Source organism: Leucopleurus acutus, assembly GCF_964270905.1.
Source record: "Leucopleurus acutus genome assembly, chromosome: 19".
Taxonomy (NCBI): domain Eukaryota; kingdom Metazoa; phylum Chordata; class Mammalia; order Artiodactyla; family Delphinidae; genus Leucopleurus; species Leucopleurus acutus.
The window spans coordinates 9,681,730-9,705,205 of record NC_139161.1 but is presented as its reverse complement, the minus strand read 5'-3'; the positions used below and the strand labels follow the sequence as shown (position 1 = coordinate 9,705,205).

Genomic DNA, 23,476 nt, shown 5'->3' with positions numbered 1-23,476 from the left:
GGCACCAACCATGAGGGAGCCCAGAGCCCCTCCCTGGCCCTGCCGACCACTCTCCCTCCCCACCCGTCTCCCTCTTGACTCCCATGTTGTCCAAGAACCCTGGGCTGTGAGTAATGAATGTGCCGCTCCGCGGGACATGTGTTTCCAATCACTGCTCAGCAGTGAGTCACCACGGACAGCTGCTGCCTGTCTCCGACTCCCACCCCTCACGTCGTCCAGATCCGCCCTGCCCCCACCCAGCTCTGCGCTCAGCTGACAGGCCCCTCCTGCAGCTCCTGCGTCCTCCTACCTCTGGGTCCTTCTGCCTAGAACAGTGCTCCCGCCTTATCTGAATCATTCTGACCAACCTCCAGGTCTCCACCCCAGGCCATCCGGACCTCGCCGGTGCCCTTGCTCCTTGTCTGGCCCCCAACACACTTTGCCATCGTCTCTGCCTGTATTTCTACTAAAAGGTGGATCGTGCTCTAGCAGGAAAGGGGCTGTTTTTGTTCCATCCACATCCCCGGCACCTGCACATGCCTGACACACAGCTGGGGCCCAATACAAACTTGTCGAATGAATGAATAAATGAGTAAACAAGTGAGCTATAACCTTAAGAAGTCGGGAGTCTCGGGGAAGGCAGACATGAAGACAAGTCACCCGTGTGAGAAAATGCAAGGGGTCTGAGAATCCCAGGTAAATGGGCCACAGAAGGACAGTTTCCATCTCTACCCCTCCCTAGGGCGGCCCGCTCTCCACACCACCCCAGCCGGACACCTCCCTGGGCTGGAAATCAATCACGAGCCCCCTTTGGCTGTCTGGGCTGGCTCCTGGGTCTTGGCGAGGAAGGCTCTGAGGCCACGTCCAGGCTCGGCGGGGAAGGAGCGCTGGAGAGCGATATGCCTGGTGGCGGGCTGGGGTGGGGGGGACAGGGGGCTACTCGCCAGCCAGGAGGCCACACCTGGGACACCCGACTACCTGGCCTGAGGAGTCAGACCACAGCCCAACTCGATGGGGAGTGCCGAGGGGGACCCAGGGCACCCTCTGTGTCTTCAGGAAGCTCAGCCCGCCAGGGTGCTGAGAGACGCGGCCCACCCAGCCCCTGTTGCCTTCCCTGTGGGCATCCAGGCGACCGGGCTCTGTGGTCAGATGACACCTGTCAGGGGAGCCTAGGCTGGAGGATGCAAGTCACCTCCAGCAGTGACTGGGTGTTGGCCTTTTTCCCGGGCCAGGGAATGCCTGGGCAGAACTGGGGCTGTGCGGGACAAGGAGAGAAGCAGTGGGATTTGGGGCAGGACTGCACACGTGATCCCACTTCTACCAGGGGCTGGGCAGGCCCGGGGACATGGGGTCCCAGAGGGTGAGCCACTGCCTTTTGGCCCCTCTTGCCTGTGGAGTTGGGCTGCTGTCTCGTAGCTGAGGAGAGAGTGGGAGTGCCAAAAACTGAGAGCCAGGCCCACAACTCCAGAGAGCAGCTGGAAATGGCGGTGAGGACCTGATGAATCACTTTTCAGGGAGCCGGGCCTCTCCTCGCCTTCCTCCTGGCTCTGTTCGTTGCCTTCTGATCTCTTTGTTGGGGACCAGAGCCACCCACGCGCCGCTCTCCGTCTTGTCTGGCAGTTCAGCTCAAGGTTGAACGAGGGCCTTTAGGCATTCTGTCCCCTCGCCCTCACCCCGAACTCCAGTGGATGACCTCCAGGGGCTGGGACCTCATCCGTTTGCTCCGAAGCTCGTCACAGAGGGAGGGAGTGAGACAGGTTGGAATCTGAAGGTGACAAGACACCGGATTGGGGTTGGAAGGAGCTTGGTGTTGCTGGCCACAGGCTGACCTCGCTGAGAACCTGAGGCATTCCCAGAGAAGAGAGACCGGGGCGGGGCAGGGGCGGGGGGCAAGGGGGAGAGAAGACAAGGCAGGAGCACAGAAAGGAAAATGGGATTGGGGAGAGGAAGGAGAGAGAGAGGAAATTCTTGGGCATAGTCCTAATCATAGCCTTGAAATGAAATTTACTGCTGCACTCAGCATGGGAAGCCAGCCAGAGCCGCCAAACCAGCCCCCCTTCTGTTTGGATTAGGCGATGACATCATGGCCATGGGGCATCACTCCCAACACCAAAGGAAGGGCAGGATGGCGGGGCGGGAAACCTGAGCCTCCTGCCTCTGGCTTGCAGGGAGGCGAACCTGAAACCACGAAAACTCAGCCCCAACCATCCCCTGCTGAGCTGGGCAGCCAGTCCCCCAGCTGTCCCGCCCCTCGCTCCTGGCCAGCCCCTGGTCCCCGGAATGCCAGCTGTGGCTGCTTCCGGGAGAAAGTCAGGGATGGAGAAGAACTGGTCCCATCTCTGCTCGCTGGCCCTCCTCCCTAACCCGCCCATGCGAGGAAGCACGTGACCGCATGCCCAGGGCCAGAAGGAAGTGGCCTGGGCACGAGCAAATGCAGAGCAGTGCCCCAAAGCCAGCCACTGCCTGCTGTCTCTCATAGTCCTTTGTTTTCCATGTAAATGAAGCCTACGGGGGGCTCTGGGAAGAGCCCAGTCCAGGGAGAGCTGAGAGGCAGACAGGTGGGGAACCGGAGGAGAAAAGCACAGCTCCGGGGTGTGGACTTCTGGGGCACAGACTGTGCAGGAGCGGCTCCCCGGCCCTCCCTCGCTACGGGAAGGAGGGACGTGCCCTCCCTTGCAGGACTGGAGTCCCTTCTGAGTCACAGGGACGCAAAACGCAGCCACAGGGAGCAGAGGCAGTGCCATCTGAGAGTCCATGGGAAGCAAGATCTGAAAAGGCTTCCCGGCCCAGGGATGAAACCACGGCTGTGCCAGAGCCGCCTCCCTGGAGGAAGTGTTTACGTGCTGCCGGTCTAGGCTGTCTGCTCTGGATACTTCAGATGCGGCAGTGTCTTCAAGCCAACAACTTACTTCATGGGCTTTCTGTTCACCCCCAGGACAGCCTCCCTCCCTCCCTTCCTCCTTTCTTTCTGGAGTCACTCTAGAATGGATCAGAGCAGCATGGGTGGTGTGAATACGCTGCCCGGTTTGGAAGGCTGTGCTCTGCATAGTGGGGAGCGGGGAATTAAGACACAGGCAGGTTTGCAAGGGGTGTGCCCTGGCTCAAGGCTGCCTTTGCCCAGAGGGGACCTGCCTGGGAGGGGAGGAAGGGGGATTGACAGGGAGTGAAGGAGAGAGGCCAGGTCCTGCCTTCTTAAAGATGCTTTATGGGATGGCATAAAGTATAGCCACAGGCGCAGCCAAAGAAACCCAGATGGGAGGCGTGAGCCAAAAGCAGTGTAGAGGACGGAGCGGGAGCTTTGGAGAGTAAATGCCTAGAGGAGCTGCAGCCAGGGCAGGCTTTAGTAGTGACGTACCGAAAATGTAGAGAAATGGCCATATTTCTGCCCCAAGTGCTGTCCATTTTAGGGTTGGACCATCATCTGAAATTGCTTTCCCCACACGAGGAGCAGGATATGACATCTATCTCATCACCTAAGTCCCCATCACCCGTAGACATGCAATGAACTTTTTGGTGAACACCTGTTCAGACATCCGTCTGCATCCCTGCATATGTGTAATTTCCCATAAATGGACTATCACGCATGCCGTATGCTCATGCACACATTATTATTATTATTATTTTGGCCGTGTGGCTTGTGGGATCTTAGTTCCCCGACCAGGGATGGAACCCAGGCCCTCAGCAGTAAGAACGTGGAGTCCTAACCACTGGACTTGCCAGGGAATTTCCATGGGCACTTCTTAAACAACAATCTTTATACTATTTCTTGCCTTCCCTCTCTCCCATGAGAACCGGTATGGACAGAGCACCATCTCCCAGCCTGTTCTCTGGCTGATACGTGGGTACAGGGACCCTCCCTACGCATTACTATTTGCCCTACAGAAACGGAACCTTGTTGTTTATGTCTCTGCATTTGGTCTCAAGACCAACGATTTTTATCAGTTTCCCTAGTTAGGGGTTATCAGCTAGGGAGGTTTTGCCACCCAGGGGACATTAGCAACGTCTGAGGACAGTTTGCTTGTGCAACTTGGGGGAGATGCTGTTGGCATCTAGAGGGTCGACACCAGGGTTATTGCTCAATACCCCCGCCATGCACAGGACAGCCCCGCTGGGCAGAGGACGGCCCCACCAGAGAAAGGTCTGGCCCCAAGGTCAGCAGTGCCGAGGCTGAGAAGCCGGCCCAGCGGAAGAGGATTCATAATGAAATTAATGAAATGAAACAAAAATCGAAACGTCCTTTAGAGTGTCCACGGCTGATCACAAAGATGTTCATGTTGACTGTGCAGTGACCCGTAGCCCATCTTCACACCACGCACAGGTCATTCTTATTCACCTTCTTGTCCCCTTTGGGATGTCCTATGGTAAACAGCCCCGCCAAGGAACTTTGGGGACAGATGTCTGGGCTGCGTGTGGCACCGCCACCTGCTGTGGCCAGGAATCTGATGCCCGGAGTCGACGCGGGGGTGGCGGTGGGCATCAAGACCCCGTTGCCAGCTGCCCATTCCTCTCCGGGGGCCACACATGACAAACCGCCAGGCACAGGGACGCATCCCTCACCCTCATCAGCCACCAGCTCCCGCGACCCCAGACCGGCCCGAGACACGCCCACTCTTTCGGGGCCAGATTCCTGAGCCTGTGGGACCGATTTTCACACTACATACTGTAGAGCGTCTGGCTCTCTGGAACCTGCCGGAAGGAGTGTGAGGCCTTCAGCTCCGCTCCAGCTGTCTCGAGGGAGAAAACACTCCAAGCTCAGGAGGAAATGGATCTTCGGTAAACTGGGAGAGCGAATCGAGTGAGAAGAGGCGTCTCTGATGCCTATCCTCGTGCTGGCTGGACAGGGCCTCCTCTCTGAGCCTGGTGAGGTCACTCTGACTCGGTTTACCTGAGAGGAGCAGGAAGGACCCTGGACAGCGTTTACGCTGCCAAGCCCAGCCCAGGATGTGTTTGCTAGGTGTGCTCCCACAGGGGTGGGACCGGCTGACAGCTCTGCTGGGCTCTGCCTTGAGAAAGTCTCTTTGGGAAGGAGGCAGGGGCAAAGTGGGCGTTCCTGGTGGGAAGTAGTGGCCCCAGGGGGTGCGGGTGGTGATCTGAGGGTCCTAGAAGCCCCCCTCCCTGGCCGGCCTGGCAGGTGCTGCCCCCTCCTGTCTGTCCTGAGTCCTGCCGGGAGTCACAGATACAAGCCAAGGTCCAGCAGGCTGTGGTCAGAATGCACATGGGGGCTGGGCGGGGGTCTCCCGTATGGCTCCCCTGTTAGCCTGCCCCCTAAGATCAAGGTCCGGGAAGCTAGTTAGGAGAGAAGCCCATGGAGAGAGCTATCAGCCTTCGGGTCCTCCTTCTTCCTGCACGTGGGGCGCCCTGACCCTGACCTCCCTCCTTGGGCAGAGGTCAGAGCTGCGGCCCTCTCCCCACATTCATCCCCAGTTGCTGAGCCCTCTTGGCGGTGGAGCAGAGAGCGTGTGAAAGGGCATCTGTTGACACCGTAGTCAGATCCTAATGTACTTCTTGTCTTCAGTAGATTCCTCACCTGGGGCCTCAGTTCCCGTGGTTTTGAGATGGGAAGATTCTAACTAGGAGCACAGGCAGAGGACGACGAGGAGGAATGGAGAGGCCGGGGCAATGAGGCGGGGCGCCCAGGAGCCAAGGCCGCCACAGGCACCGTGAAATGGCTGGGCGTGAGCTTTCGGGGGCTGCTCTGTCCCTTCACCTGCTGTGCCCTCGTGAAAGTCATTTAACATTCAATGCCTCCTGATGGCAGCCACCACATGCACCGGATTTTAGAGCCTCTGCTCAGCCATGCTCAGAAATCCACTAGGAAGGGGACTTTATCATCATTTTGTGGATGGGGAGACAGGCTTGGCAAGGCCAGCGAGGAGGCTGGGCTGCTGCAACTCTGAGTCACAGGTAAACCCTCTGCCCTCACTCCTGCCGATCCTACCACAGAGCTCCATCCTTTCAGAGGGGCCCGCTGTGCCCCTCTGCTCCAAAGCCTCCAGAAGCTCTGACCTCAGAATAAAACACGGTCCCCTCCCAGACCCTCTAAAATCTCCTCCATGGCTCCTCTCCCCTCACTTCTCTTCTCCTTCACCAGCTCAGGAGTCTTTCTACCCACTGGCCCAGGGACCATTGTCCGTTCTGTGGAGGCCTGAATGCCCAGCTCTCAGGACAATGCCCACTGCAGATGCTCAAGTAAGCATTGTTGATGGAAGGAAGGAAGGAAGGCCAGCCCAGGCCCCTCATTTCCTGCCCTGTGCCTGGCGTGGACCCCTATCCCCTTCTGCACCATCATCAACCTACCTGTAATGTATTTCTCACCCTCAGGTATACTTGATCATTTATGTGTCTATCTTGCCTGAAAGGTTGAGAGCCCCTAAGATAGATATTTGTTTCTTTCATAAACTGACAAATTGATTTCAGCTTCTGTAAAGTTCAAGAGCATTTCGTTCCACTTGCAATAACAAGGAAAGAAAGAAATGAAAAGGCTACAGGCAGCCAACTTGCGATAATTTTCCAAATTAACTGTGCTTAAAAAATTAGCCTTTCACAAATGACACGACTTTATTTTACAGAAACAAAAGCCGAAAAAGTGACTTTGGAATTGTTAGAGTACTAAAAATAACTGCCCTGCCTATTTAACTTTTCTTCAAGTTGTCTGTTTCAAAGCACGCATAAACAGAAAGAAGCTGTTTTTCCATTGTTTCAGTATTTCCCAGTTTCACATCTCAAGTCAGCAACACAGTTTAGCGGGCAATTATTCTTTAATTGTGTCATTTTTCTCAGTTTACAACTCCCTGGCTAGATTACAAACATCCTGCTGGCAAGAACGAGGCTTTATGTGTAACAGTGCCCACCACAGAGAGGGCTCAGAGACAGGTAGACAGGGACCCCAGGGGCCACACTTTCTGTGCCATCCACACCTCTAAGACCCTCTGCCCTACCGTGGAACACAGAACTGTTTTGGGAAAAGTCCTTCAGCTCCCACATTTGTAGGCTAAGGGAGCAGAGCCCGGAAAATGCCTTCATCCGATCCTACTGTCTCCTGGGCTCCTGCCCCCACCCCCCGCCCCGCTGGCTGGTCAAAAATATGGCCAGTTTATATAAAATCCTGTTTTGTTCATAGTAACCACTCTCCCCTCCCCCTCCAACTCTACTGGCCAAGCGCACTTAAAATTCTAAGGCCTCCATTTGAAAAAGGAATCCTCGGTAAATTTCAGGAGGCCACCCAGCCAAAGGGGCCTGGGAGAGGGACGGCAGGGAACGACCCCTGCTCCAAAGCGCACATCCTTTTCCTCAATCCCTGGCTAGAATCTCAGGGACCCCAGGGGTGGAAGGGAATCAGGCAGTGTACATCTCCAGTGCCAAGCTGGAGGGGAAGGGGTGGTGCGTGGGCCGCCTGTGCCCTGGAGGGGTGGGCTGCGAGTCCCAAGTGCTGAGTCAGGGTCCACTGGGCACTGTCCTCCGCAGCGCCCCCCCCCTCCCAAGCTCTGGAGATTTGGGAGGCTGCGGGGTACGGTCCCGGACGGTAGGAAGCCAGGTGCGCAGCGGCGGGTCCCGGCGGTGCCAGGCTGGACACAACAAAAGCCGGGCTTGGGGGAGGGCCGGGAGGCGCGGGAGGCGAGCGGGGAGGAGGCGGCTGGGAGCTCCCGGAGCCGGCATTGGCCGCCCGCCACTGGGGGGCGGAGCCCAACAATCCTCGGAGAGCAATAAAAGGCCGGCTCGGCTCGCGCCCGCGGCGCACACAACCATAGAAGGCAGCTGAGTATCGGCGACCGGGCCCGCGGCGCGCTCGCTCGCTCGCTCGCTGCCCCCCGGCCCGCTCTCGTCTCCGCGCTGCCGGCCGCGCCCCGCGCCCCCTCATCGCCCCCGCGACCAAGAGCCGAGAAAGTTTGTGCGGCGTGTGCGGGCCGGAGCAGAGGGCGCGGCCGCGGAGCGCCGCCCAGACCCGCGCTGCCCCGGCCGGCGAGAGGGGAGCGCCCCGTGCCCAGGCGGCGGCGGCTAGCCGGAGCCCGAGCCCGCGCCCCTGCCCCCCGCCCGCCATGGGCGCCGCGGCCCGCAGCCTGCGGCTTGTGCTCGGCCTCCTGCTGCTGGGGACGTTGCTCCGCCCGACCGACGCCTGCAGCTGCTCCCCGGTGCACCCGCAACAGGCGTTTTGCAATGCAGACGTAGGTAAGGACGGCGACCCCGCCCCGGCCTGGCGCCCACAGCCCCTACGGGACGTGCTGGACCCGTAGGTTTCGCCGGCGCCCCGCCCGCCCGCCCGCATCTTGCAGAGGGACCCAGCGCCCGCCTCCGGGGCCTCGGTGCCTTCTAGAATCCTGCAAGTTGATGCCAAAATCGTACTTTTTACCCCCTTCCTTCTCTTCCTTTATTTTCCTCTCTGCCGAGATGCTTCTCAACCTCAAAATTCCACCGAAATTCCGCTGCAGCTCCAGCCCCAGAAAAGGGAGCCAGGGAACGGATTGGATTTTGGCAGGCGGAGGGCCCCGGGATGCCAGCGCGGGGGGTGGGGTGGGGAGGGGGGGCGGAGCGGGGAGAGTGCGGGACACAGCCTAGGGGGTGGGGGGACTCTCGACCTCGGTGGGTTGAAGGACCGGGGACCCCAGGAAGAAACTTTCACAGGTGAGATGGGACTTGGGCTCCTCTGGGCTTGGAGCTGGGTGGGGAAGAGCTGCGCTGCCTGGGCCTCTCCCACCGAGCCGCCTGTGGGGCTCACCAGATTAGGCTGGGGCTGGATGGAAGCTTCCCTCCCCTGGTCAGGTTCCCCAAGGGCTCAGTGGAGCAGCTGGAAAGAGCCCCAGGGCCGGCTCCTCCCACGTCCTGCCCAGGAGGCATTGCACACAGGGACAGGCAGGAGGGTCCTTGAGTGGTGACTGCTTTTTCAGGACATCCACACAAGCTGGGGACTTTGGTGACTGGAGGTTGCAGGTAGTATGGCTGCTCAGGGTGCCCGACAAATATCTGTTCCCCTCAGGACCCCTTGCTCCCCACACATGGGAGCTAGCGAGGAAAGGAGGAGAGCCCAGCTATTTGTTCTGATACGCAGAGGGGCAGGAGACATAAGTGGGGAGAATGCAGCAGAAATGGGAGGAACCCGCTGGGCCCTGGAGGTTTCCATCCAGTTCTGGCACTTGCAGGCCTCTACTGCCCTGGTGACAGTCAGCCAGGTTTTCCTGGGGCAGGTTCAGTTTAACCAAAAGGATGGATGCACAGCAGGTGGGCCTCTGCAGCTCACTCTCACTTCCTGACAGGTTTGTTTTCTGCTACTAAGTCTCAGCTGCCAGCCATGCATCCTCTTGCCAGCTGTGGTGAGGCTGGGCTGCCCTCACCTGTGCAGACTCAAAGGCAGGGTCTCCGGCTTTCTCCTCTTGTCAGCCATGCCCCTCTGATCTCCCCACACTCCCCACAGCTCCTGGCCACGCTTCAGTTGGCCCTTGGAGCTGCTGCTGTTGGCCTGGCGCGGGAAGTCTTCAGGTGACCCCACCTGTGCGCCTCACGTAGCTCAGGCCACCTGCACTTGGGGCACGGTGTGTGCTTGCAGAGTGGTTTCCACACAACCCGAACTGGGGAAGTTCTCCAGTTTGGCTTCGCTGCTCAGCAAGACTGGTGGGGGGGGGGGGGGGGGAGAGGCTCCTCCCAGTGGCGGAGCCAAGATTGGCCTTGCATGCGGTGTCCCCTGGGAGTCCAGGCCTGTCCAGGCCCCTTGCGGAGAGAGAGGCTGTGCTTCTAGGGCAGAATCAGGCCCAGGCTCAGAAGGAATCCGTGGCTCAGGAGACTCTAGGGCTTGGTTCACAGGGGCTGAGCAGGAAGGGGTCGGGCCTTGGGTCCACCTCACACCCCTCGGCCGCACGGAGAGAATGCCCAGCCAGCCACTCCCATCCTTGCCCAGTGTCAGCTGAGGCAGCGCTGGGGCCGTTTCTGCTTTGGGTTTGGATCAAGGGCAGCAAAGGTCAGGGTGCAGCAGTGTCCGAATGCCCCAAGGCCCGCTCTTGTTTTGCGCATTACCCTCTCCTCCACCTGCATCTGCTGGCATTTATGGCTTAGTCATCACATCAGAATCATCGTAGAGCCAAAACTTTTAACCCCAGCTCAGCTCAGAAGTTCCACAGCATCGCGCCACAAAGCCCATTACATTAGGTTCCCATGGCTGCTGTAACAAGTGACCACAAACTGAGGGGCGTCAAACAGCGAGAATTGCTTCTCTCACAGTTGAGGGGGCCTGACATCCAAAATGAAGGTGTTAGCAGTGTAGGTTCCTTCTGGAGGCTCTGAGGGAAAATCGGTTCCACCCCTGGTGGCTCCAGCAGTCTTTAGTGTCCCTTGGCTTGTAGACACATCACTCCAGTCACTGCTCTGTCTTCTGGTGGCCTTCCTCTCTGTGCGTGTGTCTCTGTGCCCTCTCCTCTTATTAGAATACCCGTCGTTGGGTTCAGGGCCCTCCCTAGTCTGCTATGACCTTATCTTAACTTGATCATATCTGCAAAGACCCTATTTCCAAATAAGGTCACATTCACAGGTTCTGGGTGGACATGAATTTGGGGTGGATGCTGCCCAGTATTGTTCCATGGGCAGCCCTTCTGTGCTTAGTCAACTTGGGATATGTCCCAGAGACATCCCGGGGTGGCCATGGAGTAAACCCCACAGTGAAAGCTGTAGCCTTTCCGCATCTGCCTCTCCTTTAGGTGGTGCAAGTTCATGGCTTCTGGGTGATGACTCCCCGCTCTGGCCGAGAGCATAATTGCCTCGGGTCTGGGTCTCTTTGTAGACATCGAACGTCTGGCTCAGACCTTGGCTTTTGTTGTTTTAAAGCCCTACAGGTGACTGTGCCACCAGGGCAGTGGCCCGGGGGTTCAGGAAGGGTGATGGCCTGCTGTACTTGGGGTCCCTAAAGACTGACCTTTAGTGCAGTGTGCTGGCTCCTTTAATTGTTGGCTGGACGCAGGCTTGTGAAATGGCTTGGTGTCTACAAGAGGCAGTTGGTTTAGGAAACATTCATTTTTCTGTCTGCCTGTGTAAGGATTTCTGGGGGCATCTCCTTAGCTCTTGCAGCCGGTAGGATTGGAACTGGGGTCGGCAAAAGAGTTTGTTATGAGATTGAGGATGAAGGGGTGGGAAGAGGTGACCGGGGCTCCTCCTGGAAGGCCCCGCTCCCTGTCCTTTCCAGAAAAGTGAGGATGAGCTTCCTTTCCAGGAAGTCTTTTCGCGTCTCAGAGCCCTGCTCGGATGTGCCGCCAGCCTCGTTCCCTCTCATCTAATGGGGTCCTTCGCCATCTCCTACAGGCCTGCACGGCTCCAGTAACCTGGCTGGAAACCAGCTTTGGGCTTGCTTTTCAGGTAGTGCCACAGTGCGGGAGCCTGGAGTTCCTTAGCCAGCTGAGTGGCTTGGCAGACCTGGGCCGCTTGGGCCGGTTTCTGGGGTCGAGGGTGAATCCAGGAGCTCTCTGGGCCCAGATGATAAACTCTCCCCCACGGCCTGGATGGCGAGGCCCAGGGCCACTGTCTCCCAGGAGGGCAGTCTCCATGCCGTCTTTCTCAGGATGCTCCCATTTCTAGATGCTGCTTTTTGCAAACCCTCTGGTGGTCTCTAGCACCAGGTGGGGCAGGGCCCACAACCTGGTTGCCAGGGCAAACAGGCTGGCCTTGGGCACACGCTGATGGGGGCCAGATAGCGGCCACTCGGGGAGAAACACAGTAGGCACTCAGAAGCGGCAGCATCCTCACCAAACATGCGCTCGGGGAAAGCAAGGCAGGTGAGCTTCCTGTGCGTTGAGTGAGGCCTTGAGTGCACGGGGGGCTGGGATGGGGGTGGTGCTGTGTAAAGACACTGTTGGCAACTCCTTTCGCAAAGTGTATAATCAGTCTGTGTTTCGTAATCCCGATTTTCCTATCGGGCTCACCTGTGTTGCAACAAGCAGTTACAGGGTGCCCAGCTCTGCCCCAGGGGACATAAGGGAGAAGCAAGGCATGATCCCTGCCCTCAGGAAGGAGCGCTAGGACACTGGTGCCAAGCAGTGTGGAAGCACGTTTAAGACTGTGGGTCAGGGTGGGCAGAAGGCATGTAGACTCCCCCCACCCCGACCACCCGCCAGGGGCGTGGCTTAAAGTAAGTCAGCCTCCATGTGCTTCGGGCAAATAATGAAGCAAGTAACTGTCACAAGGTGAAAAGCATTTGGGCATCTGAAGAGAGATAACGGGTTCCGATGAGAGGATGGGGAGCGGGCCTTGGGGGGCCCTCGAGTTCCTGGGCTTGGTCTTGGACAGTGTTCCTGGAAGGATGTATTCTCCAGGGGAGTGACTGGAACCTGGGTTGGGAGATGGGAAGAGATGTGTGCAGCGCTTGGAGGCTGTGCTGCGGGCATGGCACGTGGCTGGGAGGGAGCTCTCCGCACCCCACGTGTTCCTCCCTCTCTGATCTGAGGACATGGTGCCAGCCTGGGGCCTGCTGGGTCCCCTGGAGTCGGTGGTCCTGGCCGCTAGTCCTTGAGCTGCAGGTGGGCTTGGGTCCTGCCGCTCTTCTTTTTCATCTCAGCTGGCTTGCCCAGAGCATCCCATTGGTGCGGGTTTAGACGACTCCCAGGCTTTGGGGGTCGGGGGGTGGACGCAGCCACCCTCGTCCTGATGCAGAGCTGCTGATCCAGTGCCCAAGGGGCTGTGGGAGCAGATGAACCCCTTGGGTTCCAAAATGGCTAAGAGGTATGCTTGGAGGACCCCAGGAGGTCTGAGGGATGGGAAAAAACAGCAGGAAAAAGCAAAAGCATGTGTATAACTGAATCACTGTGCTGTGAACCTGAAACTGTCACAACATTGTTAATCAACTGTGACTCCAATATAAAATGAAAAGTTAAAAAAATAAAAATTAAAAAACAATGAAATGGGCTTCCCTGGTGGCGCAGTGGTTGAGGGTCCGCCTGCCGATGCAGGGGACATGGGTTCGTGCCCCAGTCCGGGAGGATCCCACATGCCGCGGAGCGGCTTGGCCCGTGCGCCATGGACGCTGAGCCTGCGCATCTGGAGCCTGTGCTCCGCAACGGGAGAGGCCACAACAGTGGGAGGCCCGCACACCGTAAAAAAAAAAAAAAACAAAAACAAAACAAAACAAAAAAACAATGAAATATATAAGTACTAAGGAAGTAATGTACGAAGTGATGACTATAGCTAACACTGCTGTATGACGTATAAGAAAGTTAGGATTTGCTCTCTTGAGAGTTCTCGTCACAAGGAAAACATTTTTTTTGTTTTTTATTTTATATCTGTGAGATGATGGATGTTAATTGAACATGTTGTGATAATCATTTCATAATACATCTAAGTCAGATCGTTACGCTGTACACCTTAAACTTATACAGTGCTGTATGTCAATTATATCAATAAAACTGGGGGGGGAAAAGCATGAAAGGAGATAAAGAGAAGGCAGACTAGGGGTGTAGGTGCCACCGAGCTCTCCCCTGCCCTGGAGCTCGACTCAGGTGCCTGCCCTGGACACCCCTCCACCCTGCAGTGTGTGTGAGAGCACACACACTCCACACACACACGAACAAGGGGCTGAGGGCAAGTGGTCTTGTGGCTAGGATGGTCTTTCTGGAAAGAGAAGGGCAGACTGAGGAAATCAAGGTTGAAAGCGTAAAGAACCCTAAATTGGAGGATGGAGCTGGGGGAACGTGTACCAGGCATGGTTCAGTGCATGATTTTGCAGTGCCAAGGACAGGGACAGGCTGCCTGGGAAAGGTGCGAGAGAGTCTGGGTACAGAGCAGGCTCGGGGGCAGGAGGGCCCGAGAGGCAGAGTGGGACTGGACATCGGGTTTACCACATAGAGTTTGCATTCCATCCCGAGGGCCTGAGGAGAGGCATCGAGAGTGTGTACCTGTGGGTGACAGCGGGCATCCCCCAGGGAGTTTGCTGGAAGGCAGTTGTCTGAATTAGCGTCCCATATTGGACCCTTGGGGCTCAGGGCGTGGGCATGGGTATTTCTCAGACTCTCCAGGTGATTCTGACACCCACCACCAAAGTTTGCACAGAGCAGTCATTTCCAAAGCGGGTACCCAAGACAATCTGAGTGTGAGAAGAGAACGTTATAGATACCTTACTATACGGATTGACAGCTGCACTTGTGCATAGTTTTAAACGAACAGGTAGATTTTGAGTGCTGGGCTAGGCTTCTGTTTAGTTGCTACAGGATCCGTAGACTGCGAGCGCCATAGGGGGTCGGGGTGGGGGGAGGCTTATGTGAGATGCCCCAGAATGCTGGGAGGAAAGGCAGCCAAGGGAAGTGGGGAGGGAGGAGGACTTCCAGACTGAGGGGCGGTCTGGGTACCAGCGTCTCAGAAAGGGCAGGAATGAAGCTGGCTCCCCCAGCCCAGGCCCAGGCTCTCCCAGGGCCCACCTCCAGGACCCCTGAGGCCTGGGCTGGCTGGAATCCTGGAGCCTCTGGCGCCGCCATCACTGCGTGCATGTGCAGCTCCAGTGGGAAAGTGATAGAGACCCAGGTGAACCCCATTTTGTAGCTGACAAAATTGGGCTCCGCCTCGTCCAATTAGCATCCTAGGTTAAGCTACTGGAGACCCCAGCAAGGCGGACTGGGCAAGTGTTTGCTATAAAAATTAAATTGAGATGTAATCTCTATAAAGAAGGGTCCTAACCTGGGGGGCATAGATGTCTGTTCAGAGATGGGCCTGGTGGGGGGCGGTCTTGAGCCCTGAAACTGTAAGCGAAGCTGTGTGTGTGTGTGTGTGTGTGTGTGTGTGTGTCCATGTTTTTCTGTGGACAGGGGCCATGGCTTCCACCAGGTTCTCAAAGGGGTATGTGACCCCTAAAAGGTTAATCACTGCCTGTAAAAGACTTTTTTATGGCCTGTGGGGAGGGGTGAGAGACATGGTGGGAAGGGGCTTTGAAACCAAAGGGTGGGCAGCCTTGCGCCTGGGCGCAGCAGCAAAGCCTGAAGCCCCGGCAGTGGGAACCAAGGGGGGGTCTTTGTTGTCCCCCCACCTCCCCGAGAGCTGTTAGACATGGGGGGGAGGGAAAGGTAGCTGCAGGCAGAAGAGCAATGTTAAGGGCTTGTAGTCAGTCACCCAGGTGAGCGGAGCAGGCACCTGCACGAGGGAGGGACTCAGGAAACGGAAGGCAGGCAGGGGGGTGACCAGCTGGGACGGGGGCTGCCTCTGGGGTTTGACCTCAGGGCCAGGCATCCCCTAACGTGGTCAGGTGTTCAGTGGGGTTCCCTGCTGAGTTCTGCTGAGAGAGACAGTGGGGTCTCCGGCTGTAGTAGCTACAGCAGATTATGGAAGTATGTGAGGGGCCTCGGAGGGAAGAGGAAGTGGGAGCAGAGGCAGTGGAAAGTGGGGACACATAGGTTTGGAGCAGCATGGTTAGGGCAGCTGCTCTGCAGCCCCACGACTCAGTCCAGGGGAGAGATCTTGGGCAAGTGCCCTCTGCCACGGTTTCTCCATCACCAAAGAGGGGATAATAATTTACCTACCTTTTAAGGTTGTGGGCAAAGATCACAAGAAAGGGCAGAGGTGCAGTGCCTAGGATGGTGTCCATGGAGGCTCTCGGGGTTGCGGCGGGGGGCTGGCTCTTTCTGTGCCAGATGCTGTGCTGGACGTGTAATCTTCACCCAGCCCCGAGGTCTGGCCATGGTTATCACACAGGTAGGGGGGCGCAGAGACACACAAGCCTGGGCTCTGGTGCCTCCAGGAGGGCCCAGGGAACTAGGAGGGAAACCGTGGTAGTTCTGTGAAGGAAAAGTGACTGTGACAAGTAACAGTAACAGCAGCTGTCATCATCCATGCTAAGTGCTTAGAACTGTGATCCACACGTTCCTCGTGTTAACGCGTCTGATTCACAATTATCCCCATTTTACAGATGATCAGACTGAGGCACGGGCTGATTAACTTGCTTGGGTCACATGACTATCAAATAGCAGAGTAAGAAGGCAGAGGGTTTTAAAATGAAAGGAGACTTAACAGCGAGGAGGCTGAACGTGGCGATTCTGGTCCACCTTGGCTTGGAGGGAGGGGGTGGTCTCTGGGGAACATGAAGGTTGGAAACTCCTGGAAGCTGACCTTGTTCGTGAGATTTGCTCATCAACTGGAGATGAGCTAAATTAAATGAAGCTTTATCCTGACAGCAGAATATTAAGCAGTCATTTTAAACAGTATTATAGATTCATGTTTTTGACCTAGAAAAATGTTCAGAGTGCATTAAATTTAAAAGCCCAGTTACAGTCAGTATGCTTTCACATTTCAAACACTGTCTAATATAATTTTTAAGTGCACCATGCGTAACTGTACATTGTAACAAAAAGTTATCAAGCAAATACTCAAATTAAGAGACTAGTCATTGCCACCCTGAAACCTCAGTTAATCCCTCCTGGTCCCAACCCCCTCCTTTCCCTTAGATAACCACTGTCACGGGTTTTTATGGTGAAAATTCCCCAGCATACAGAAGTTTTATTGCTTCTGTATGTATCTCTATCCTTTTTTTTTTTTTTTTTTTTTTACTGTGCATGTACAGAAAACTCTGGAAGGGTGACTGTCAAAATTCTAGACAGTGGGTGAGATCAAGGGTGATTTTTATTTCGTTTTGCTTATCTGTATGTGCTAAATTTTCTGTGATTAACGTGTGTGAGTTGTATAATTATTTTAAAGTTAAAAGGCAATGGGGAGACAGGGGTGGAGGTTTCCTCAGGATGGGGGAGGCAGAGGAGAAGGCTGAAGGCGAGAGGGTGAGTGCCCTGAGCCCGGAGGGAGGGGGAGCGCGTCCAGGGCTGCCCACCTTTGCCTTCTTCCCCCAAGAAGCAGATTAGGGAAGGGTTTATTGCCTCTTAAGAAGACTGTTATTGTTTTTCTGCCTCAGAGACTTACGCTTTACTGAGGTGTAATTCACATACTGTTCACCCATTTAAAGTGTACAATTGAGTGGTTCTTAGTGCAGTCACAGAGCTGTGCAGCCATCGCTACTATCTGATTTTGCAGCATCCCGAGGACCCCTGAGCTGAGTACATCTGAGGTTTCCGAGGTGAAACTCAGGTGGTGTGTTTCCACCTGGTGCTGCCCCAGCAAGGCCGTGCCCTACAACAGGACGCACAGGATGCAGTCGGCCTCCTAAAACTCTGCTGGCCTTTCAGCGCTTGGCAAACTGCACCCTGGCCCCAGACTGCCTATTGTGGTAAATACAGTTTTGCTGGGATGCGGCCACGCCCATTCCTAATACAAAGTCCGCAGCTGCTTTTGAGCTACAAGGCAGCGTTGAGTAGTAGCGACAGAGCTACATTAGTTATTGTACCATCTGGCCTTTTATGAGAACTTTCCCCCACCCCCCTGGGTGTGAGCTTCCTGGGGCTGGCTCACCTCTCACCTGGTGGCCCGCTCCCTGCTTTCCAGAAGAAATGATGCTCGTGGATATCATTCTCTGAACTGACCCCGAAGATGCAGCAGATCTTGAACCTGTGGGCCTAAGAGAGGGAGGGATGAGTTTAAAGGCCATAACCCCTCTGTAGTGGAACGTTCCGGGGTGGAGAGTCCCTGGGGACAGAGCCTGGCTCGGGATGAGTCTTCATGCGGCCCTTTCTGATCTGTGGTCTGGAGATCTTGGTTGGCCTTTCCGGGAGACCCCTTAGGGTCAGGGCATCCTCATGAAGTTGGCTCAGCACCCCGGCTCTGCACCAGGCATGGCCGAGGCCCCTCTGATGACAGTCAAAGGCCCTAGTTAGGTCTTCCCTGGTTGGCACAGTGGTTGAGAGTCCGCCTGCCGATGCAGGGGACGCGGGTTCGTGCCCCGGTCCGGGAAGGTCCCACATGCCGCGGAGCGGCTGGACCGTGAGCCATGGCCGCTGAGCCTGCGCGTCCAGAGCCTGTGCTCCGCAACGGGAGAGGCCACAACAGTGAGAGGCCCGCGTACCGCAAAAAAAAGAAAGGCCCTAGTTAGGAGGCGCTTCAACAGCTGATTCTTAACCAAGGACAGAATGAAATGGACCGACATTTTAGAGGAAAAAAGACGAAGTGGAAGGTATTGGGAGAAGAAGCCTGGGGCTTTGGAGCCTGTTAGAGCTGGTTCTGAGTCCTGACTCTGTGCCTCTGTGAGCCTCGGTTTCTTCTGTAAAAGCAGAATTAAACTCCTCAGGCCGGGCCATAGCAGATGCTGAGTGAATTTCTGATGCATGAGTAAAGTGTGCAGAAGCATGAGAGGGACTCAATAGATGGCAGCCCGCCCACTCCATCTGGAACTCTGAGACCCTGGATGATGCTTCTGTGAAACCGTGTGGCCTCTGTCCCCAGAGCTCCTCAAGAAGAAAGTCATGTGTGTGCAAAAGGGAAATAAACCTCCGCTGACATTCCTGGCCCCCTCTGCTTTCTCTGTTCTTCCTACAGTGTGTAAAATTCAGCCTGGCCTCTCTCTCTGTGGCCCAGCTCACTTCTGCTGCCCTTCCTTTAGTCCAGATCAAGAGTTCAGGGCTGGTGGATGGGTTTTCAGCACAGGCCACGTGATGTGAGGGAGACGCACTCACGCCGGCTCCCAGTACTGTATGGAAACTGTACCTCTGATGGTCCCCTGCTCTGCCTTCTCCGTGCCGCCACTCCCTGGTCACTCCAGGTAGTTGAAAATTCACTGTGCAGAGTTGGTTGACCCGCCCCAGGCCGCCTTGTCCTCACCTGGGTCCCGTGACATGTGAGGGTGTAGAGAACAAGGACGGGGTGGGAAGGATGCCAGGAACGCGTTAGATGTGGAGGTGCGCAGGAATGATCTTATTGGGCCACGTGTCTAGAACGTTTGCAGGCACGCGATGAGGTCTGAGCTTGCGGTGACCCCGGGCGCCGCAGCCTCTGGAGTCCAGGGTGCTGTCAACAGACAGCACTCCGTGTAGCCGGGAGAGAAGGCCGGAGGTCACTCGTGGGCTTCAGGTTCCTGTGGATTGTTCTGCTCCGAGGGGAACATCCCTTTCCAGGAGGGCTGTTGACCCTGTGACAGGGCGATTTTGGGGGCAGGCACAGTTCTCTCCTGGGGGCTTCTCTCTGCAGCCCTCCAGCATTTAATCTTCAATCCTCAGAAGCCCCTGGGAGAAATGGCCCAGCCATGCCCAGGCAGAAACCAGGTATCTCAGGAGGAATGGTGTTGGAGCAGAGCCATGATGAGCACTGTCCGTCCCCAATTCTTGGTTGTGACATCTTGGCCCCTTGGCCCTGTTGGATCCAGGGCAGGGAACAAAGGAATAAATCTCAGGTGGTGTTTGTTTCTTGTGCACCGGTTCTGCGGGGGCGGGGGGGGGGGGAACCACCGGCAAATAGTCACCAATCATGTCTCTTCGATAAAAAAACATCGACTGTCTAGGGATTTTCAGTGCAAAAGGACTTCATCTCTTCCATTTCACAAGGACTCATGAGGTAGGTGGTAGGTCAGGCAGGTGTCCTCCCCTGTCTGGATGGAGAGCAGTCCATGATTTACCCAAGGTCCCGCAGCCAAGGGCGGCACCAAGAATCTAAGGAGCCGGATCCTGGCTCAAGTCTCTGGAAATAGATCAGATGTCACAGCTTTGGCCTTTCCCTTGCTCTGTTCTGTGTGGCCAAGAGGCTTGTTGTCCTTGGAAGGGCTGACGCTAAGTAGGTGTGTTTGGTCCTAACCTGAGCAATTTAGAAGCTTGGAAGGGCATTTTGACAATGCTGATCAAGGACTTCAAGTCTCCCCTTGAATGTCAATTGGTGCAGCCACTATGGACAACAATATGGAGGTTCCATAACTAAAAGTCAGACTCACCGTGTGATCCAGCCATCCCACTCCTGGGCGTGTGTCTGGAGAAAACTAATTCGTAAAGATGCATGCACCCCAGTGTTCATAGCAGCACTGTTTACAATAGCCAAGACCTGGAAACAACCCAAATGTCCATTGACGGAGGAATGGATAAAGAAGATGTGGTATATTTCTACAGTGGAATATTACTCAGCCATAAAAAGAGTAAAATAATGCCATTTGCAGCAACATGGATGGACCTAGAGATTATCATACTAAGTGAAGTAAGTCACAGAGAGAAAGACAAATGTCATATGATATCACTTATATGTGGAATCTAAGAAAATAATATAATGAACTTATTTACAAAACAGAAGAGACTCACAGACATAGAAAACAAACATGGTTACCAAAGGGGAAAGCTGGTAGGGGCAGGGGGGAAGGATAAATTAGTAGGAGCTTGGGATTAGCAGATACAAACCACTATATATAAAACATATAAACAACAAGGTCTTACTGTAGAGCACAGGGAACTATATTCAATATCCTGTAATAAGCCATAATGGCAACGCATACAAAAAAGAATATATGTATAATTGAATCTCTTTGCTGTACACCAGAAATGAACACAACATTGTAAATCAACTATACGTTAATTTAAAAAAAAAAAAGAAAGAGTCTCCCCTTTGGTCCAGCAACTCTAAAGCTAGGGATTTTTTTGCGGGAAATAATGAAGTGCATGTACTGGCATCTCGTGACGAGGATGCTCACCTCCATCTTCTTTATCTCAGTGTTAGAAGCAGATACAGCAGCAGGGCAGTGGTCAAGTAAATCACAGCCTCGGATGCTCTGTGGGACCAAAGGTTGTAGAATTTTTTTACTGAAATGTGAACTGTTCAGATAAAGGAGGGGAAATTAGGCTTTCTTTTGCAAGTGTGTGTTTTCTAATTTTTCTCTGTTGAACTTGAATGATATGTGTCGTTTTTAAAGTCAGAGTTTGCTGAAGTGTGGGCCTGACTGTGCTCAGCAGTAGGTTGGGCCGCGCTATTAAAGCTGGGTTGGTCCTAGTTCATTGATGGGCCCCATGGAGCAGAGACCATGATGGGCCAGAGACCATGAGACCAGAGACCATGGTGGGCCCCATGAGCAGAGCAGGTTCATCCAGAGGATGGGAGCTGCATCCTAGGAATCACTAAGATGGTGTCGGGAGAGCCCGGGCTTGGGTGAAATATCTTCAATGCAGGAACTACCTGGGGAGCACGGCAGTGGTGGCCATTCCAGAATGTGTCAAAGGCCCCACAAGCTGAAGTCTTTGGCCACCATGATATCTGCACTCTCCCCAAGCCCCGCCCCAAACTTGTCCCATGCTGAAGGTGGGTGTACATGATCTTGCTGAGAAGAGGCTAAGGGATTGGGGGCTGGGTGTGCTCTGGGAAAGGAGAAATGGACATAAGACTTCGTGTCTATGGGGCCAAGAAGAGGGGCCCAAAAAGTGGGTGGGGAGCTGTGGTTGAGAAGTTCAGGGGCAGACTTCCTGCCCCACGCCAGGTCGGGGACCACATGACCTCCCCAGGGCCCTTCCAGCCCCACACAAAGGCTTTCATCCCTGCATCAGCTCTGCCTCCAAGGTTCCAAGTCCCTGCTGTTGACTTTCGCGAGAAACCAAACCCTGAGATCGGTTGCTTTGACATCTTGGGGCCGATATCATGTTCCCCAAACTAAATTTCTCAATTGTCAAATTTGTGGAGGGTGCCCTTAGCCCTAGAAACGAGGTCAGGCATGTCCTATTTCTTATTTTGGGTGGATGGGTGGGTGGATGGGTGACATGGGGGCCCCAGGCCAGCATTCCTTTCCCCCACCTCCAGTCGGCTCAGCTCAACAGTGGATCCAGGAGGGGCAAATATCCCGAACCTGAGTGGGACCAGACGCCCTCCCTGTGGGAGGAGGGGTGGCCAGCGTTGTCGGGAAGCCCTGACCTTGAGGTGCAACAGCTCAGAAGAGTGACACCCCGATGAGGAACGTCACCGTGCTGCCAGGCTGGGACAGGAAGGATTTTCTCCCTGCCAGACCGTCTTTAAACACCGAAAGCACGCGCACGTCAGGCATCTTCACAGGGCCCCCGAGGTGGCCATCCCTCTGCGCATCACCCCAGCTGTTTGAGCCAAATCTTTGTGATCGGTGGACTCACAACAGGTGTGCTGACAGGTGCTCGTCCTCTGGCTGGCTCGTCACTGTCCCTGAGTTCACCCCCGCTCTGATGTCAGAGCACAACAGCTCTGTTGTTCCCGTGGCAGCGGCTGCCAGAGTTCACCGGCTGGGGCGGGTGCTGGGCTGCTGGTGGAGGTGGGGAGCTGCGATTCCAGCCACCTTTGGTCAGTGGGCCCCGGAGACCCAATGCAGAGCACCCAGGGCTGAGGTTCTTGTTGTGTCCCTGCCCCCTTATCCATTGTGAGGGTGGACTTCTTTCTGTGCCCAGTGGTTTGGTGAGGGCGCCTTGGGAAGTGGGCCAGTAAGGGTGTCCAGGCCACATGCCAAAAGGCTAATTTGAAAGTCCTTGCGCCACGGGGTTCTGCATATACAGTTGGATCGGGGAGGATGGGCAGTGGAAGCTGGTGGGATGGGGTTGGGAGTGAATGTGGTGGTTTGGGGGGGGAGATCATCATACAACAAGAACAGTTGTTGGCACTGGGGACCCCTGACCTAGGCGGGGTAGCTGCAGCAGTAAGGCTGGAGGGAAAGCAGATGACGTCGTCAAGAGACATTTAGTAAGGCGCCAGTTGGATCAGCCGTAAGCAGCCCCCCAGCTAGCCTGGTATCTCCTGTGAGTTTGGAAGAGCCTGTGCCTCATGTCTGTCTTAATGAAGCTGGTCGGGGAGGTAACGGAGACAAGATGACAAGGGCTTGTTCTCCTAGAGGCTGGCTGCCCGGCCATCTCAGCCTTCCAGAACTGTCCTTATCCTGAGTGTGCATCAGGGAGATGGTTAAACATACAGATTCGCAAACCCCACCCCAGGATTCGGGTGGAAAAACGTGCGGCAGGGCCTGGCCAGGACGCATAGTCTACCATGATCACCTCCCCACCAGGTGATTCTGATGCAGCTGGTCTAACACCCAGCCGGCTTTATGAACCACTACTCTGGAACTTAACTGAGGGAGAGTCAGGAAGTGAGCAAAAGTGGAAGCTCTGGGCAGCACACTGGGTGTCACAAAGTGTATTTCTAGCAGCTAGAACTCAGAGAAATGGAGTTTAAAATGTTTCTGTTGTTTGTTTTATCTGGGCTTGGCTCGGATGCCTCCAGTGATGGGTGTCTCACTACCTACCAAGTCAGCCCAGTGATTTCAAGACAACCCTGTAGAAAGTGCTTCTTTCCACCCGGGCCAATTTCTGCCTCCCTGTAATGTGTTCTTGGTGGTCTGGTCCAGGCGTCTGGAGACACGCACAGTAAGTACCACCCTCTTCCCCAAGCAGCTTGCCAAGGATGTGGGTGTTTCTGATGGTGATGAGCGCTAGCATCTGTGTAGATGATGGGTGTTGCTGTTATTATGCCCGTTTTACGGATGAACAGAGACTGAGGCACCCAGAGTTAAGAAACCTGTGCTAGGTCACACAGTTAGTCAATACTCTGAACCACCAGAGTACACTGTTCTAGACTCTTAGGACTTTCCTTCCTATGACCTGTTTTTGTTTGTTTTTTCATTCTCCTCCTGAACTCTGAGGCCCTTCTTCCCATCCTTAACCACTCTCTGCCTTTCTGAACCATATCTGGGAAGACATACCTC

General features: G+C 55.3%; 1 protein-coding gene across 1 annotated transcript in view; it reads left to right on the top strand.

Annotated features, from left to right (window-relative positions):
- Window positions 1–7,768: 7,768 nt before the first annotated feature.
- TIMP2 (TIMP metallopeptidase inhibitor 2) overlaps window positions 7,769–23,476 on the top strand; it is a 52,136-nt gene continuing 36,428 nt past the window's right edge. Inside the window, exon 1 of the mRNA XM_082860890.1 lies at window positions 7,769–8,145. Coding sequence (XP_082717016.1) covers window positions 8,016–8,145 — 130 coding nt within the window. The 5' untranslated portion in view covers window positions 7,769–8,015. The remainder of the gene's footprint in view (window positions 8,146–23,476) is intronic.